Source organism: Archocentrus centrarchus, chromosome 15 (genome assembly GCF_007364275.1).
Source record: "Archocentrus centrarchus isolate MPI-CPG fArcCen1 chromosome 15, fArcCen1, whole genome shotgun sequence".
Taxonomy (NCBI): domain Eukaryota; kingdom Metazoa; phylum Chordata; class Actinopteri; order Cichliformes; family Cichlidae; genus Archocentrus; species Archocentrus centrarchus.
In genome coordinates, this window is record NC_044360.1 from 25,624,431 (window position 1) to 25,643,592 (window position 19,162).

The 19,162-nt window shown below is 41.6% G+C and overlaps 1 protein-coding gene across 1 annotated transcript; it reads left to right on the forward strand.

Moving 5' to 3' along the window:
- Positions 1 to 12,129: 12,129 nt before the first annotated feature.
- cdc42ep3 (CDC42 effector protein (Rho GTPase binding) 3) lies at positions 12,130 to 18,763 on the forward strand. The gene is made up of 2 exons (XM_030748247.1): positions 12,130 to 12,777; positions 16,945 to 18,763. Exon 2 carries the CDS (start codon positions 17,169 to 17,171, stop codon positions 18,240 to 18,242), a length of 1,074 nt encoding a protein of 357 aa, XP_030604107.1. The 5' UTR covers positions 12,130 to 12,777; positions 16,945 to 17,168; the 3' UTR covers positions 18,243 to 18,763.
- Positions 18,764 to 19,162: the final 399 nt, after the last annotated feature.

The window sequence follows — 19,162 nt, forward strand, 5'->3', positions numbered from 1 at the left end:
TTTCACTGTCCTTGGCCTTTGTATGACCCAGCTACCAAGAAAGGTAGTAGTTTGCTGTGTGTGTGTGTGTGTGTGTGTGTGTGTGTGTGTGTGTGTGTGTGTGTGTGTGTGTAATAAAATATATGGCTGCTTGCTTTATGCTACAGAAGAAAGCTGTTGGCTTGACTTGAGCCTCGCTGTCATCCTTTCAGAGTATGGTTGACCTGTCTCATAAGGTCAGGAAGGTTGCATTACACCATGCTGCAGTGAAGCAGAGCTGGATGAAAAATGTCCGCTAATCATGGCAAAGCACATAAAAAGTGGCCCAGCAATGGTAACATGTGAAAATAAATTACTCTCTCTGCCCTAGCTCAATGAAAGGTTAGGTCCTCTTCAGCCTTTATTTTGTAGCAAACTATAATGGATAAGAAGTTGGTGCCTGTCTGGAGACAGAAGACTGGAGTCAGATTTGATAAAACAAGTCCCAGATTATACTGTATGTGGGCATATCTCTTTTTTTCTTACCATCTCATTTCATCATTTATTTCCTTCTAAATCAAAGCAACATTAAAGCAAATGCTGTAGTATATTACAGAAGGCTTATAGATATGCCTCATTATTTGAGCCACACTCATCTATCATGTCTATCCCATCTGTAACAGGAAAAAAAGCCTTTACTCCCCTTGTACCTTTCAGCGTAACTACAGTTTAACACATTCGCACCAAACATGCTGTACACTACCATTACAGTTTACAGTGATGTATGAGTTGTTTTAGTTTGTGAGTTGCACAAAGGTGGCACACGTACCAAAAAAGTATATTCAAGACAGTACAATTAATTGCCAAAGAGAAAATTAAACAGTTCTTCTTTGGCAATTAAAACTCTTCTAACTTTTAACTTTGTTAAAGGTTTTCATTAGTGAGTGCGTTACGAGACTAAGGTCAGGATTATAGATCATGGGCCTTATTTCCTGTTATACTTTAAAGTCAGTTGGAGTGCATGAAGCTATATGCATAACTGGTGCTTGTCGCACATTGTTTTGTAGCTGATGGCTGGTAACTGGTGGACATCCCAGACAGCAGTAGCCTATGTAAGGCTTCAGTCACACGACAATCCACTGGTAACCTCCGAATGCTAGACAAAAATATGTATTCTCTGACCAGTCGGGGAGTGGCTGCTGGAGGTTACCACTGTAGCTGTCGGTGGGTGAAATCGGTCAGAAAGAGGGCACTGCACCAAAAATCTCCCAGCAATTGCTTTGATCACTGGCAGATTTCCATGACTGCCTGTAGTTTGCATGGAAGAAGCAACTTGTCTGCAAACACTTGCTAACTAACCACCATGCTGTAGTGAAACAAACCAGAAACATTCTACGTCAAAGTAAATGTTGTGCCTTACACTGAAACAAAAAAGTTGCAACTTTTATTTTGAAGGTATATGGTCTCCATTTCCAGTGTACATTACAATCTTTACAGTTTCACTACCACTGGTATCAAACTGCAGGCAATGGCAGCAATCTGCCAGTGACCAAAGCAATTGCAGGGAGATTTTTGGTGCAGCACTGTATACCGCTTTGTGAACAATGTACCTACCAATAGCCAGCAATCTCAAGTAACCACTTATACATTTTTCCCTAGTGACCGGTGGCTACCATTTGGTCACTGATCTTTAGGCCTGCATGACTGAGGTTTTAACAACAGATTTCACAGTGACTGTCAGCAATGTCAAGCAACCCCTTGCAAACAGTCAGGTAATACACATTTTTCTCTAGTGACTGTTGGTTGTCAGGTGGTCACCAAGCAGTTATCTTTCACTGAACTATTTTCAGCTGAGAGTCACGCTGAGCGCAGCCGGGGGGGGGGATCTGTGTCCTCAGGGCAGGTTTACTGATGACTTGAGTACTGGCAACCCTGAACTTTATCGTATTTGTTTAGAAAACAAATGCTACCAGCAAAAATAACCCTAAATGTTGATTAGTTCAATTATACCAACCAAATTATAGCAACATAAGCTCTTTATTTCATTACTACAAAAACTGACTTCATGTTTAGGTTTTCTTTTGGCTCTGAGCGCTCAGAACGTTCCAGGACCTTCATTAACTAAACCTTTAATCGAGACTATTGGATGCTTACAGGCAACATTAGATCATAATTAGATCAGTCAAATGGGTCTGAAACTACTAATTTGTTAACTGGAAAGATGCAGTTGTCAGTTAATCATCAGCACGGCTTCCAATCAGTGTCCTCTTTGATGGTCTCTGTTGATGCCACACACGTTTTTGTTTCCAAGTGATCAAATTGCCTTCCAGCTTTTTTGTGGCCTCTGTGTCATGGCTGTTGGCACACGCTCAGTTTGACTGCACACGCTCGGTGTCTCAAACCTTCTATACACGCTCACTGGCTCTGAATACAATAAAGGCTGAGGTATCCCTGGCATTTGTGCAACCCCCACATCTCCTCCCTTTCCACCTCCTTTTGACACTAGAGTTTGTGAGAAGCAAGCCATTATTACAGGCCTTCAGACAATCCTTTCTGAGCTAATATCTATCTTTGAGCTGAGAAATGCAGAGTATGATACTTTGTGTGGCATGTATTGTTACATAAAGTAAGGGAGACCTAAACAGAGGTGGAGAGGAATGTCAGTCAGTGGGCTTCATCTAGTGTTTAGGTGTCAAGTTAAAATACCTGCGGTGTTCCTGCTTTTTGGCAACAGGTTTGGGCAGGTTGCCACATCTACAGCACCAGAGTCAGCTTTTAAACTACAGAGTCAACATTGCCTAACAGTTACAGCAAGTAGTACTTCAGAAACACAGTTTGGAAATACAGAAAGCACTCGTCACTGCATGTTTTCTCAATTCAAAATAACAGGTTATTGACCAACAGACTTAATGTAATAGCAAGCTTTTAAATGGTTTTTTCTTCTTCAGAATTTAGCCCCTCAACATCTCTCAAAAGTATTTAGTATTTAGTATTATTTCATATTTTTTAGTATGCAGCTCCTCTGTTTTGCTATTTAGCAAGCACAGATTTAACCTAAAGCTGAAATGATTCATATTTATTCAGTCCTATGGGGTGGCTGAGGTCAAGGGGTCGAGGAGGGTCATCTACTAAGTGGTTCGATCCCTGGATCCTCCAACCTACGTATGGGTAAGACCGTAAACCCCAAGTTGTCCCCAATGCATTCATCGGAGTGTGTGTGTGTGTGTGTGTGTGTGTGTGTGTGTGTGTGTGTGTGTGTGTCTGTGTGTCTGTGTGTGTTACATGTAGACAAGACACTTAGACGCATAGAATAAAGCTGTATAAATGTGTATGTGATCAGGCTTGAGTGCTCAATTAAAGTAGAAAAACGCTATAAATGAACCAGTCCATTTTACCATATTCTGAAGATCTGCAGGTATTTTTTTGAGCCCTTACCTCATCACTTTGTACTGGAGGAAACACATCTCTCACACACACACACACACACACACACACACACACACACACACACACACACACACACACACACACACACACACACACACACACACACACACACAGTGAGTGCAAAAGTCATCATCATTTAGCAATAATCAATAATATCAATAGCATCATTCCAGCTTTTGATCAGCACCATCTCCAACAGCCACAGTCAGAGGTGGGGGGAACAGGCACACTTATATTCAAGCTTATGCTATAAATTCACTCCATCTTCTTCAGCTAGGCTACCACAAGCCCAAAACAGATGTAGCTTTGCCAAAGTAACATAAAGACAACAGTGATGTATAAGCATGGACCAAACGAAGGAAGCCTGACTGTAACAAGCAACACTGCTCAAATCCAAAGTGCTGCTCATCCTGCTCTGTTCGCTCTTTCCTCTTTTGAGCACCACTTCTTTGGCTTGCTAAGCACAATTTATTATGCCACTGCACTGACTAACTACTCTATGAGACACTTGCCCAAGATATTTTATGCTGCTGTCTCATGTAAATCAGGAAATTTGTGTGTCAACCACAACAACGTTCCTAATGGTCTATTCATTGCTATTGTTTCTGTTGTGCAGTTAAACACGTTGCATGTTACAACATGCTGTGATTTGGTGGCTTCTTTTATTTCAGATAAATGGAAACCAAGCGCACATCGGAATACCGAATACATCATCAGGTGGCCAGACACAGCATAACTCCAAAAGTTGATAATAATGTTCTGTATAAATGTAAAGTTGTTTGCTAACATGTTAAGAAATATAATAGCATGTGGCCATGACATGCAATGGATGCCTTTATCCAATATGCTCTGGAAAAAATAAACTACAGTGATTAATTAGACCCATTAGGAAAAACATGAGCTGCACGCTGACTTACTGTACAGTTTAAAAGAATGAAATTGTCAGATTAAACCTATTTAGATAATAAGTACAGCAGATGGTGTCCTGGCTCACATCTTCCCGTGCCTTTCTGGTTTTCCATGCTCAGCGCTGTTTTGGAACCAATCATATGCTTTACTGTGGGATGTGTGCCATACATGGAGCTGCCACTAAAATGATTAGCAAATGTATTGCCCCGAAAATCCATAAGAATGTGTTTCTTATTTTTTAAATAACAATAAAGCAGTTTTGTGAGAAGTATGTATGCAATCAGCACAATCAAAGTGATTCTAAATCAGCAGCTGGAAACCTCTAGTGCCTCTAATGAACCGAGCTTTTGGAGATAATCTCGCCAGATGTTACGAAGCACATTGCTGTTGCTGGAAATGAAGCCACGCATACTTCTATCTAAAGCCGATGAAAAGTGGCCAACACACACGCGCGCACACACACACACACACACACACACACACACACACACACACACACACACACACACAGTTTCTCTAAAAGTGTACAGTTGTGAAGAAAGCTCGTAGAGATCATAAAAACTCATTATTATCATCTGTGTTATTATTTCTGTTAGATGTAATTAAAGGCATGAGTGTGGGTCAGAGATTCCTCTCATCATCTGATGCTTCCAGCAGCAACAAAGTTGCCACAATAAAATGTAACGTGTTAGCTTTAAACAGAAGCATTTTGCTCTTCAATCAGGGAATGTTATTTACTGACCAAACAGATAAGATTTTATAAATCAAACTAAAGCGACAAATGGATTCCCAGTGGGAATCCGAAGAAGCATGAAGAAAAACAGGAAGCAATTATTCAATCAGATTGGAGGTAACCCAACAATTTTGGGTTTCAGCTGAGGACGCTTCCCTCTCAAAGTTGATCATGTAATATACTCCAGGTTCAAAAACAGAACTGAGGAGCTATTCACTTGTTATCTCACAGGAATGCTGAAGTTTTTTCCTGCTTCCCTTGTGACCCATAAGAGACACTAAAACTTTACTGTCTGGGTTGATGCCACATAATTGCATCCAAACATCAGTTTACTGACATTATTTAATTACATTAGAATTATATAACTATTGCTGAGAGCATGCGCCAAATTCCAAGATTTTCCCAGAGTATGTCAGGAGCAAAAGAAGAAAGATCTGCTAAGGACACTGTGTCTCTCAGCCTATCTAAAGATCTCTACCAGCACAGCATGAAATATACAGTGAGTTTTGTTAGTCCTGGCATCTTCCTCCCAACACAGGCTAACACAGGTCAGACCTTAGCTGGCCTCAGCTTGACTTTAGCTGGTGTTCTATTTAGCTCACCCCTATATCATATGGGCAAGGGCAGCCTGCCAGTTCTCATAGACTTAATAGTGCTTTGGTTGTGGATGGAGCAGGATGTATGGACATGGTGGAAATGGACAACCGCAGGCTGATTGCAAGAGGGTGGCCTGTGGCAGAGCTACTGGAATTCCAGTGGGAAGACTTACTCCTAGCCTTGTGATGTATCACTTGTTCTTTTTCCACGGATATGAGCCAGACATCAACACGCTAGCGTGGATGTGGTCAGATAGCCTAATTGTAGAAGAGAGAAATTGTCTCTGTAGAGTTAAGGAGGAAGAAAAAAAAATCCCCCCTTCAGCTACTCCTACACTATCATTAATCTGAGATGTTCAATGCATTCCAGGAGTTACTTTGTGATGAACTGTTACATGAAAATAAAATTACTTCTACATTTTCCAACAGTGTTTTCCTGTTTCCAACTCCCAACAAAACCATTCTTCAATCTGCTGCAGTCAGCTGTGGTTTGTATGGACATTGTGCTGGTGGAGCGGTGCATAACAGTCATGATCTGAGAAAACAGCATTAATGGAAGTGTTGGCAACTTTACCCAGTTAGAAAATGAAAGAGTCATGCCCCATACTCCAAATGCAACATGACTAAGGTTACATTACAGTGTGGTCTGTTGAGGCAGTCAGTTCTCCTTGTGTAACTGTTACAAGGAGTATTTTAATTAATTTATCACTTGTGGGAGAGACAAACAATCTGTAAACTGGGGTTTTGGTCAGTGTGTTTTGGGTGCTGACAAACAAAGCCAAAAAAACACAAGTACCAAAAACTGAAGCCCCTCAAATGGCACATTAATTTCCATTTCAAGTTGCCTGCATTTACAGTTAAAATAAACATGGTACATCTGTGGGTGTCTTTTTGTTTTTAATAACTCACCTTATTAAATGTTATTAAAACTTAAATTTTGCATCATAGGAAAGGCAGGTGCTAACACTGGCAACTGTAGAAGAAGAAGAAGAAGAAGAAGAAACAGCCTTTATTGTCCCACAGAGGGGAAATTTGAAGCCAATTAACAATGAAGCCAGTTGCTTCATTGTTAATTCCAGTCACTGAACTAGATCTCTGAGCCATGCAGTTGTTTTTAGTGCCTCTTTTTTTTTTTTTTTTTTTGCCTGTTCTGGAATATAATCTTTTCCAAGAAGTCTCTGCTCCCTCGATCTGCAGCAAAGTGAAATTGGATCATAATAGTATATTATTACTTATGCAGCACTAATTCGCAGGTATCTGGGCCTCACCTTGCAAACCGAACCCCAACAGGTAACTCTGCATGTTTGAACATAATCTACATTTTTCTATCAAATAAAACAAAATTTGAATCGTTATTCAAGTACGTTTTCTGGAGATGTGTTTTACATCTTTGCTCACTGCAGAGAGATTATTCTTGTAGATTTCATATGAAAATTAGTCAGAAACCTCCAGCTCTGACCTGTTGCATTCCTTGTGCTTGAATTCCACCTTTCACCTCAAGCAAAGTTTGCACAGTTGCTAAAATAGACACAAAAGCTACCTCTGGTGTGTGTGGTCTGCTGTAATTCAGGATTGTGCATCACCCACGCACGCTCAGAAAAACATTTTGGGAGCTGGCCACAGAGCAAGACAGTGTTTAGACTACCCACAATCCCCTCCTCTCCTCCGCTCTGCTGCACATCTTCTGCACTTAGAACACTGGCCAGTGCCCTCAGTGTTGGGTCCCTCCCTGTGTCCTGCCTGCGAGGCCAAAACACATTGTAAAATGTTTTCTGTCAGGATGAAAATAATGAGGACATGAGCACCTCCAGTGAAAGAGTGCAACTCTGATAAGTGCATGAACATTTTGCTCATAGCTCTGGTATTAACAGTTGTGAAATATCTTGACAAATGCCACTGAAACCCCCTTCAGATGGGGGAAGAATGAACAATATTGTTCTAGCTACATATTTCTATTATTTTAGAGTTGTTCCTTTTGGAAACTATTTGTATGCTTTTTAGATTTATTCAGGAAAAATGAGACTTTCAACTTGGCCTTGAAAATATATATGTCTCTCATGGTTTGGATTGTTATCGTACCCACAATATATGTTTCCATTCTAAATAATATTTCAAATAACCTGGGAAAAAAGCAGCAGAAACATATCTGAATAAATATGGCCTAACGTGAACTTCTTTATCAGCCCTCTAGATCAAAACAACTCCACCTCTAAAATGCTGGTGCTTCCTTGACATGAAGTTTTGGCTTCTATTATTAAGATTTTCTCTTGGCCATTCCCATTGTTAGCTTTATTCTTTTTTATCTATTCATCAGTTGGTGGGCTGACAAACTTTTTCTTGAAATTCAGTTCACAGACAGGTGGCCTGACATTTTTATTTAGAAATTTAAAAGTCATCAACAAGATGTTTCACAGATGAACTATGGATGTGATGCTCAAATGCAGTATTTTCCCTTCTCTTAAGACAACACTTTACATTTCAACTAAAAGTTCTAGTTTGGACTCTTCTGACCTTTTGGCTTGTCCATGTGATCTTTAGCAAACTGCAGACAGAGTTCCCTCTGTCTCAGAGCTCTGTGCCATTGTGAGTCAGAGAAAACCGTCCACCTCACAGCTACAGTAGATCCGGTCCTCACTCCTTTTCTGAAACACATTTTAAGTGTATTTCTGAGCCTGTCACAGTGATCCTTAACACATCACCTGAGACTGGAATTTTTTCCCCTCTGCTTTTAAAACAGTCATCGTTAAATTGCTTTTAAAGAAATCAAACTTGGGCGTTAATAAACTGAGTAATTACAGACCAACATCAAACCTTCCTTCTTTTTTTTTTAGTACAGTATTAAGCTTTATTCATACAAATCAATGCTTTCTTAAAGGAAAATTACATCCTTAATAGGTTTCAGTGTGGTTATAGAGGAAATCATAGCACATAGACTGCCCTCAGATAGTTAGTGACCTCAGAATATCTTATGATGCTAATAAGGTTGCTCTCCTTAAGTGTAACCTTTGATATAATATATCATACATTCCTCACTCACCAGCTGGAGCATGGGGTTGGTTTTTCTGATAATGTTCTTGAGTGGCTTCGATCATATATCAGTGACAGGAAATTCTTCATCACCTATGAAGAGCAGGTATCAGCCACTCATGACATTTCCTGTGGAGTTCCACAGGGCGGTTGTCTGGGCCCATTACTTTTCTCCTTATACGTGCCACCACTTGTCAACCTTATCAGACAGCATAACGTGCATTACCATAGTTACACAGACACTACATGTACACAGCTATGTGTTTCTGTAGAGACAGATTATAATGATGTACTGAACTCTGGATGACAGCATACTTTTTAAAAACTTAACAAAGGCAAAATGGAAATTCTTTAAATTGGTGCTAAAATCAAATGTGAGCTGTTCACCCAGAGGTTAGGGAAATTAGCTGACAGTAAAATCACAAGTTAAAAGTCTTGGGGTCTGATTTGAGCTTAAAGCCCCACATCGATTAAATTGCAATGACAGCCCTCTCCCATCTCAGGAATATTGCCCAGATATGACACTGTCTGACTTGCCGTGACTCTAAAAAACTTGTTCATGCATTTGTTTCCAGTAGACCAGATTACTGCAGTGCTCTTTTCACTGGACTTCCCAAAAAGATTATCAGTAGGCTGCAGCTTATTCAGTATTCTGCTATAAGGTTATTAAATAAAATAAAATAACAGTGTGAATGAATAACAGCACATCAGTCCAGTTTAAGTAGAGAATTTAAAATACTCTTACTTGTATATAAAATCCCAAATGGCCCTGAACCTTTTTATATTTCTGAAAGTCTGTCACTTTTCATCCACTTTTCTGCTAACCTGTTAGCTAAATTGGGGGTGCAGCTTTCCCAGTTTATACTCCCCAAACTCTGCCAGCCTACCTCAAAATTTTAGGGAGGCAAACTCTACTGATAATTTCAAGAAAGTCTTAAAAATACACCTTTTTAATCTGGCATTTAACTAGTACTTCCACGTACCTAATAATAAAATAATACCACCACGGTAAAGCTGTAGCTGAGTTCAACCAGATTTAGTAATCTGGTAGATACAGACAGGCATATCTTCTTCATCAATATCATGCTGGCCTTCTGCTTCTGTTACTTCTAAGATCGTTTCTTTTTTCATATCTCTCTGTTTGTGTTTCTGTATCATTTATTTAATATCGTTTTCCTCAGTAAATATTTTATTGTGTTAATTTCATTTCATTTGTTGGACAGGGTTCTCTTTATTTTTAGAGGTTGTGTTAAAATCTAATGTTTTAGATCATATTTAAATATAGTACATCTCAAAGGGTTCACATATTTGTTCAGCAACTGTATCAACACTTCAGTCAAGTGTTTCAGATTACTTAACTTAGTCACTCACCCTCCCTTATTAAGCAAGAGATAATGATGCTGCATTTGCCATAATGGGTGTGCTAGTAGAGGAAGGGTGAAGCCAGCTGATGTGTTAACAGTCTTAATCTGTGAGATGGGAGAAATTCATCAAACACACCCAGTGTTAAATCATCTTACGCCTTGTGGAGTACTACAAGCAGCAGGCAGATATGTTAATGCTGTGTTTTCCTCTGTAAACCTCGCATTTTGAGGTTAACTTAATTCAGCAAACAAGAACAGGCTTGTTTACCTGACCTGAGATCAGTACATGGTGTGTCGGTTGGAGGAAAGTGACATCAGTGGAACCGTTTGGAGAGGACAGCTAAACACAGAGAAACCAAACAGGTTTCACCTCATAGAGCCTTCTTGTTGAAGGGGCTGAGACATGAGCCAAAGCAGACTGAGGCAAATTAGTCCTGAACTGGAATTTTTTTAAAAAGTCTAATTCCACCCACAGCATAACCTAAAACATATCTTGTGATGGAAAAACAAAAATAAAATGACATCCATATTCCTGGCAAACACTGTGGACTTAACAGAACACTGTATAGCGCACTGTTAGCTCATGCTGCTGCCTCTGGCTTGGAGAAAGACTATTTGAGAATAGTAAAGGGAAGGATACAACATTACGTTATGTGGTAAAGACTTCAGGACTTATTTAAAAGTGAAGTTGGGTTTTTTGACTATTTATTAGCATATTGTCTGAATATAGGGGACTATGTTGAAAGGTGGCTATAACAGTTAATGCAGTATTTTTGTTAAATTCCTTAAAATTAAAGTTAAACTCTGTCCTTTAATAAGCCTAAAAATCTTGTTAGGTTTCAAGGTCCTGATTGCTTGTTGTCCCACCGTCATGACTTATTGGAAGAGGCATTTCAATACAAAATATTATACAAAATATAATGTCTGCTGCGACAAAGACTTTAGGATGTCTTCCCAGAGGCTGAATTTCCCATCTCTTTGCTACTGAGCAACTTATCTTTTAGGGGAAATTACTTACAGTTTCCTTTTTGAGCATGTTTTAATGGCCTTCCTAATTGAGAAGACAGGGTTGTGTGTTCCACTTACAGATCATGTGCAGGCCAAATGGATGCCGCAATGACATCACCCTGGGGCGACATGACAACACCAATGCTCACAGAGCTTCATTCACAACTGCGGTTTAACTGGTGCTAAATAATGCCTGTGTAAGTTAAATAGAGGGTGTCTTTGAAACCGTAAGCTGCTCGCAAGCAGACACAACCATCTGCATTTAGTCCAGGGTGAGACTTTGCAAAGAATTATACAAAGCTAGTTATTAAAATGCTGAATCAATCATTTATAATATGACAGCAGGGAGAAAGCAGATTAAGGAGTAATGAGCAACCCAGGCCAAAGTTACCAGGAACCACAAGCGGGCTGTTTGCAGAAGGATGTGCTGCTTTATATTCCAGACAAGACTGGATTTTTTTTCTTTTTTGAGTGCTATCATGGAATTTGAAGACAACCTCAGATGCACACAAATACTGATTGAGCCATAAGCACCCCCCCCTCCTCCCCTTCTTCTTTTGTAATACAGAGATGCACACCTCTCCTTCTGCTTGGTTGAGAGAAAACTTGTGTGACATCACCTCTAAGCTACAGCAGTTACCAAGGTGATAGGGATTTTTTTACATATAAGAGTAGAACCTGAAAGAAATAGAAGCACAGGTGACACGACCTTGACTTTAGGGCATTATGTCAGAAAATGATCACACACTGGCTCATGTCTCTGTCTATGCATTTAAAGTTTTTGTAGAGAAACAGGTTTTGACTGCAGCTCTTCATGTGCTGCCTGTAAGTCTGACTGTAAGTGTCCCCTGCACGTGCTGCAGTACTGCAGCACTCTGCAGTAATTAGTTTGGTCAGTGTTGCCTCAGCCTGCACCAATTTTTAAAAATATCCATGCACAACATGAACAAAAAAGGCACTGAAATGCAGGCTTTCAGCTTGAGAAGAAGACTGGGGAGTATGGGTGTGCACATGTGATAGACAGATAAGGATAGAGAGGCTCCAGAGACAGCCAGCGTGAATCCAATCTACTGTCTGCCGGCTGCGTTAACAGAGGAGGTCTTATCAGATGTGTGGAGTCAGACAAGACGAGGCAGAAAAGCAGAGAGGGGAAGACTGAACGCACGCTCGCTGTTTACATCACGAGGGACTATTTTAGAAAAGGGAGACGGCCACGCATCCCATGAGGAATCTGTTTTTCTCCACGCAGTGCTAATTTTTGGGGGACTGCGAGACCAGAGCTTGTGATCACTCAACGCCACAGCTCCACCAAGACACAGGAAGCGAGGATGATCCTCAAACACCGCAGAGCAGCCTAAAAAAAATATCCAATCTCAGGGTAAGAGAGAGGACAGACATGCACAGGTGTTGTTACAGAGAGAGAGAGACAGCGTCAAGAAGAGAGAGAGAGAGGAAGAAGCGGAGGGAGTGAGGGGAGGAGACTTGACTTGTTTCAGAGAGGAATAGGAGTCGGAGAGCAATTCCAAAACAGCTGTCCGGCAGACGTCCCAGTCGACAGAAGTGCAGCCCCGAGGCAGAGACGTTAGGGCAGTGTCAACAAGCCACAGGAGCAGCACAGCAGCCGCTGAGCACACACACACATACAGACACACATATCAACTGGGGGCTGCAGTGTTCAAGAGAACCCGAGCGATACATCAAGGGGAATCAAGATCTCTCCAACAAAACACCTGAGGTGAGTGATACAAGGAACTTCTTTAATTTCTCACTCTCTCATGGCACATGTAATCTGAATGAACAGACTGGAGAATAATGATGGGATTTTTTTTTTTCTACTGTCATGTAAGTGCAGAGGCTTTTTGGTCTCAGTGAATATGTGGAGCAGAATGGGATACTGCTTAGTAACAGTGCAAGCGTGCATGGTGAGTTAAGCTTGTATGGGAAGCATTTGTCTGGCACACATGTAACACAAGAGCTGAACTGTTCAGAGCAACATGATATCCTTGCCGCTCTCCAAGAGAGACATTTTTAGTCCGGCTACACGCTTAAGGCATGTTTCTGTGAAATGCAGAGCTGGCTTAGCCTTCATCTCTCAAGGGAAGCAGATTTCGAGGAGGTTTTTACAGTTATGTTGGGGGGCACCTCGTCTTTACTAGTATGTGTTGACATTCTCTTCATGTTTCATACTTTTCCTGCTCATCTCTGCCAAGGATAACTCTAGCAAGTGTTGGCCATGCTTGTGGGTGGCACAAGGGAAGTGAGAAAGAAAGGCAGAACAAATACTCCACCCTGCTATTCACCCTACTCCCAGCACCACTGACAGGCCCCTCAAAAAAGTAAGGCCTTTGCCTGTAATTGAGGGTTTTTTGTTTTTTTTTTATGTAACAAACAACTCAGGCTATTCTGTAAGGCTACCATTATGCTCTGTGGTATGTGCATTTGCTTTTTATAACAGCCCCAAAGAGAGGGTCTTTCTGGTATTCAAAGGCGTGACAAGGCCATGGTTAGATGTCAGAGGAGTATTCAGAGACTTCAAACTCCTGTGAAGTTGCTTTGTAGAGGCAGTGGGAGGAACTGAGACAACTACAACTGTTAATAGTGTGGTATTTATGTTTCAGTGGCACTGATGATATGTCAGCACAGTGATCCAGTCATGGGAGGAATATTTTTGGGGGTGCAAAGTTTCTATTTTAAAGACAGATGAAGTCATATGCAGGATATATTTTGAACAGCTGTCCCCACTAGTTCTAGAGCCCCAGTGAACTCTAAAGTGTCATCAAACTGTAGCATTTATTTAGGCTACAGTAAGGCTACACAGCTTCTCAGAATATACTGACCCAATTATATTACACGTGACTTGTAGGTGTCCAGAAATACCCAGACAAATCACGAGCCATTAGTTTAATTACCAGATACCAACCCCATATTTATCTGCCCGCACACTCAGACTTTCATCACCTCGCTCCTTCTGCTGCCCCCTTGTTTGCAACTAAGCCTCCACGCTTGAACTGATGAGGCAAAGCTCTACTTTTAAAGAGGCTGGAGTGGCTCCAGATCACTTCGTGCCCAGACAGATAGCTGCTGCTGACCCAATGACACAGTGGTTTTATCGCGCAGCTGACCGGGCAAGCTCTTCTGAAAGTAAAGTGCCATCATGGCCTCACTTCCTGGGAGGTGAAAATGTAGAACCTGGCCAGCATTCTGTAGCGGTGGCGCCAGCAGGTTGTCAGACCTCTCAGCACATGCGGCCTCTTTTTGGAGTAGTTCCAGAATGAGGGTGCAAATCTAGCCTTGGCTTTGAGATACACTAGAATACACCTGCTTAACTATTAACAGCCTGCAGAGACACAAATAGATTCATGAGGTTAGCAGGCCATGAGGATCCATCTTGGAACACCTGAAGGAGTTGCAGTTGATTGATTACCACTTGGGTCAACACAAGCTTCACTACCATTGCTGTGATTTCCCACATACACTCAAATCAATGCTGAATTAGTCAAACTCTCATTAAGTTAACGGCTATACAGAGTCTCCAGTGCAGGTATGCACAGGAAGCCAATACTTGAGACCAACATGAGGATATTGTTTTCCTCATGCTTTGCTGGTGGCCTTTGAAATTCCATTCATGTTTGCCATATAAGCCAACTGAGCCACCAGCAGGATGACTGATGTGAAGGTCAGACCTTGAGGCTTTCACCGTACCAGCTGACTTCTCATGGGCCACAAGTGTTGACCTTGGCTAGAATGTAGACCAGATGCCTCCTTTTGAGAGTTGCATCTGCTCTGTGGCCGGATGATTTCTGTCCATGCTATTGATTCCAACCGACATCATCGTCTGCTGTAATGCATGGGCTGTCCAGAGAGCAGCACAGCCAGGCGTTTGATATAATTTCATTGGAGCAGTGCAATAATCAATAAGGATGTATGAGAGGAAGTATTTCAGCCAAGAATGCAGCCGTGACCTTTTACTCTTGGGAAGAGCAGCAAAAAAAAAAATGTACAACAGATATGGATGTGCTGTGCACTGAGTCCACAGGAAGCAGCTTTTGGCTTAGTGCTGCATTTGTTCTGCTTCCTATCCAAACCCAGTTTCCCACTGCAGTGAGCATCAGTTTTCAAGGTCAGAAAGAACAGAGGAGAGATGCTTAAAAAAAAAGAGGGAAAAAAAGGGAAGAAAAGAAAATAAGAGAAATGCTCGAGCTAAACAAGTAGTGGATTTTGCCATGCTCCCTCACACTTACACCCCCATTCAATACTGCGGCACATCCTCTAATCCCTCCCCTGTCCTCCTTCCCTTTCTCCCCTTCACTATTAGCAAACAAACACTCTTCACACACATGGCATGAATTCAAAATGACTATCTCAGGCACCTCGCGCAAACACTCACTCTCACACCAGCACTCAAATAAGACAAGGACCCTCAGAGAGCAGTGCTGCTATTTAACACACTCACACATGTTCCGCATCCTTCAGTATTTGTCATAGCTATATATAGCTCATTAGTGTTTGGGGGATGATAGATATATTTGTCTTGCAATTACAGCTTCTAAAGTGAGAAGATTTCACCTAGTCCTCCAAATCATGTACAGTTTAATGACGATGCTTCAGCAGCAAACAGGTTGGAGACACAGGAAGCAGTATTCAAAATGGGTGATTTCCAGATTGCTGTTTGGATTCAAATTCACAGCCAGCGTGTGTCTCTCTAGCTGCACGCTAACATGCCTCCTGAATAAACACAGCCTACTTAAAGTTGCTCTGATAAGGCAGTTGCAAGGTGTCTGTATGGGTCGGTTGCAGCAGGAATGTGGATGTTTTGTCAGTGAGACGTTTCTTTTTTCTTCTTTTAGTGGGGGTGGACTTGACCGCCCAGGCACTTTTGTGCAGCGGTGCTCTCTGTCAGACAGTCACTGCTGACAGACCTCTCATAAGTAAATATGTCTATAAATGGGCAAGCTCTCTTCTCACTGGTGCTCTTCCCACTCCCATCTCACACACACACACACACACACACACACACACACACACACACACACACACACACACACACACACACACACACACACACACACACACACACACACACACACACACACACCCTTCCTCCATACTCTTTTCCCTTTCTCTTTGGTTGCTGCGTCATTTCAAATGTTCCTTTTCACCTATGCTAACCTGGCTGCCAACATGATGACATTCTTCGTTGGGTTTGTAAGAAGGCATCATGCAATCAGGCACTTTCTATCAAATCCAAAAACCCTTTAATAATGTCTACTCAGTCTGATGTATTGCGATCTAGCTGCTGTCTCACTTATTAAAACTGGAGCTAACCCTCTGCTCATCAAAGCCAAATCGATTCACAATCTGCTCCATCTTCTTTCTTAAGATCCACTTGCTCTCTAATCCCTCACTCTCTCTCATTCACACAATCCCCCCTTAAACCCCTTTCCTCTCCCCCCTTTCTTTCTCTCCATTCTCTTTTTGCCCATCTCTTTCTATCTGTGTGCGTGTCTGAGCAGTAGCTCACTCCTGAAACAGACTGCCCTGCTCTGATCCTTCTAAAGTCTTCCTTTGCTTCTCCTCTCTCAATCTGCGGTCCAGCTGTTCCACATTAGCACATCCAGAACTGTGGAGGCCAGAGGAGGCTCATGTGTGGAAATGTGAATAGAGCAGTGAAAAGCCTCGAGACCCAGGCCTCGTCTTCTTTGCTCCAGCTTGCCAGATGTAAAATGAGGATTAGGATATTATTTAGTTGTAGGATTCAGAGTTTATTTCCGGGACTTGTGCTGATTTCTTTTTTAGGCAGAGGTTTTGTATCATCTGCAGTTCTCATCAAAGAACTTTCCTTCATTGCTGAGTTCATGTTTTAGAAAATGCTGATAGATTCTGCTTTTGTCTTTGATTTCAGGAAACTGCCCATTCGACCTTTCTATATTGCTGAACATCACCAGCCCTCGTTGGAAAGCCAGTCACTGATTGATGCTGCAATTATTTTTGGAGTCCTGTGTGAGAGGTGTGTTACTGAGAATGTAACTGGAGCTCCTCCCCTGGGGAACTGTAACACCAAGAGCTTATAGAGCGCTTCTGACTGTTCTCACCTGCACATCTGAGATCTCCTCTGCAGAGACAGTCATGCCAGCGAAGGCACCCATATATCTTAAACCCACCAATAATAAGAGGGGGAAAAAATGTCGCCTGAGAGATATTTTGTCACCTGACATGATCAGTCCACCTCTGGGGGACTTTCGCCACACCATCCACATTGGCAGGGGTGGGGAAAGAGACGCCTTTGGAGACATGTCCTTCCTCCAGGGACAGTATGAGCTCCTGCCAGGAAAAAGAGATATCCACCCACAGTATGGCATTCAGAGTGAGTTTCTGCGAGCAAACAGCACAGGTGATGCTTCCTTTGTCGAGACTCCCTCTCCAGTACTCAAGAACGCAATCTCCCTCCCAGCTATTGGTGGCTGCCAGGCCCTCACCCTTCCAGTGATCTCTTCTGTGGTGTTCTCCATGCAACCAGAGCCACTGGAGGATGTCATGGGACCTCCACCTTCCACGAAACCTGACACAGCTGAAGAGGTAGAGATCCTGCAGATGGACGCTCTGTTGCACTCCATGAACATCTTCAGCAATGAGCCCTCATCACCCTCCACAGATTTCCAGTCAAAGCCTGACGTGCTCTTGGATCTGCTTGAGAACACAGATAAGCCCCCTTCTAAGGAAGTTGCCAAAGCTAACAAAATAAACAGGAGTGAAAGCAGATTTGATCATCCATCATCCTATTATATCAATGGTCACAGCAACAGCATCTATAAAGCTAATGGAAGCTTGAACAGCAACACAAGCAGCTTTGACAGCTTAAGTGGTAAAGGGGACTTCCAGAACAAGAGCTACAATGGCAGCGGGAGTCTCAATGGCAATGGTAACTGCAATAGTTACGGACACTTTAACAATGACATTACCCTTGGCTTTAAGCAGGAGCTTTCCAAGTACAATGGAGAGTGGGTGGACAGGGACAGTGGGGTGGAAGAGGGCCGCATCTGTGATTTTGAGTTTGAGTTTTCCAAAGAGAAGAGCACATCGCAGGATTCCCTAGCCCAGATCACGGGCTCATTCCTTTCTCTTGAACTTGATCTGGGCCCATCCATCCTGGACGATGTGCTCAACATAATGGATAAACCCGCAGCAAAGAGCAGGCCTTGAGCTGCACTGAGGCCCCAAGAAGAGAATGGGAATTATTAAAATATAGCCACAAGGAGAGAAAGACTCATAAAGCAATCAAAATGGTGTCTGGATATATCATTGAGATGAAAACCAGCTGCAATAGAAAAAGCTGCTTATGTTTTTATTGTCAAAACATAGAAGTATTCTAGCTTCTATGGAGTGTTGAGTCCTCTTCTTTGTTTTGTTTGCCATGCCAGCAGCATGTTTAAGATGCATGTGCTTTTTGAGTTACAGCTAAAACACAGCCATTCTGTCTTTGATTTTAAATGACTGTAAGGATGCTACATGATAGAGTGACACTCCTCTGTTGAATTTCATGGTATGTAAAAATAAAGACAACTTTTAGGTGCGTTTTTTTTTTTTTACACTCAGTTTGATTTTCACACTCTTTTTGAACTTATTGCATTTTGTGACTTCAGATTTGTTTAACAAAGCACGGTTTTGTTGTCACATAACTCATTTGCCACATTTCAAACAAACAAACACTATGCATTATTGTGTTTTTCAAACTGTAACACAAATAAATTCTTTTTTTGTCTCCATTCTGGTCATCTTTTCTTACAGAGAATGTGTCCATACATCAGGACTAAGAGTAGAATCCCAAAACGATTATGGTACACTAAGTAGATGTGATTTTGTATCAAATTAAACAATACTTGAAAAATTATGTTCCTCATGATACAGTTAGCAAACAGTTATACCCAGCAAACATAATTAATGTAGTTCAATTAGATTCAATAGTATTATACTAAATTACATGAGCCTTTACAATAGTGAAAATAAACACTGAGTTCAGAGTAGAATACATTTACTGGACCTTTTTAAAAATATATAGTTTTACTATAAGGTCAATTATCTCAGTGGATGAATATTCATCCATTCATCCATCCATCTATTTT

Bases quoted from the DNA above. Each gene is read 5' to 3' on its own strand.
- cdc42ep3 (XM_030748247.1), top strand. From the start codon at position 17,169: ATGCCAGCGAAGGCACCCATATATCTTAAACCCACCAATAATAAGAGG.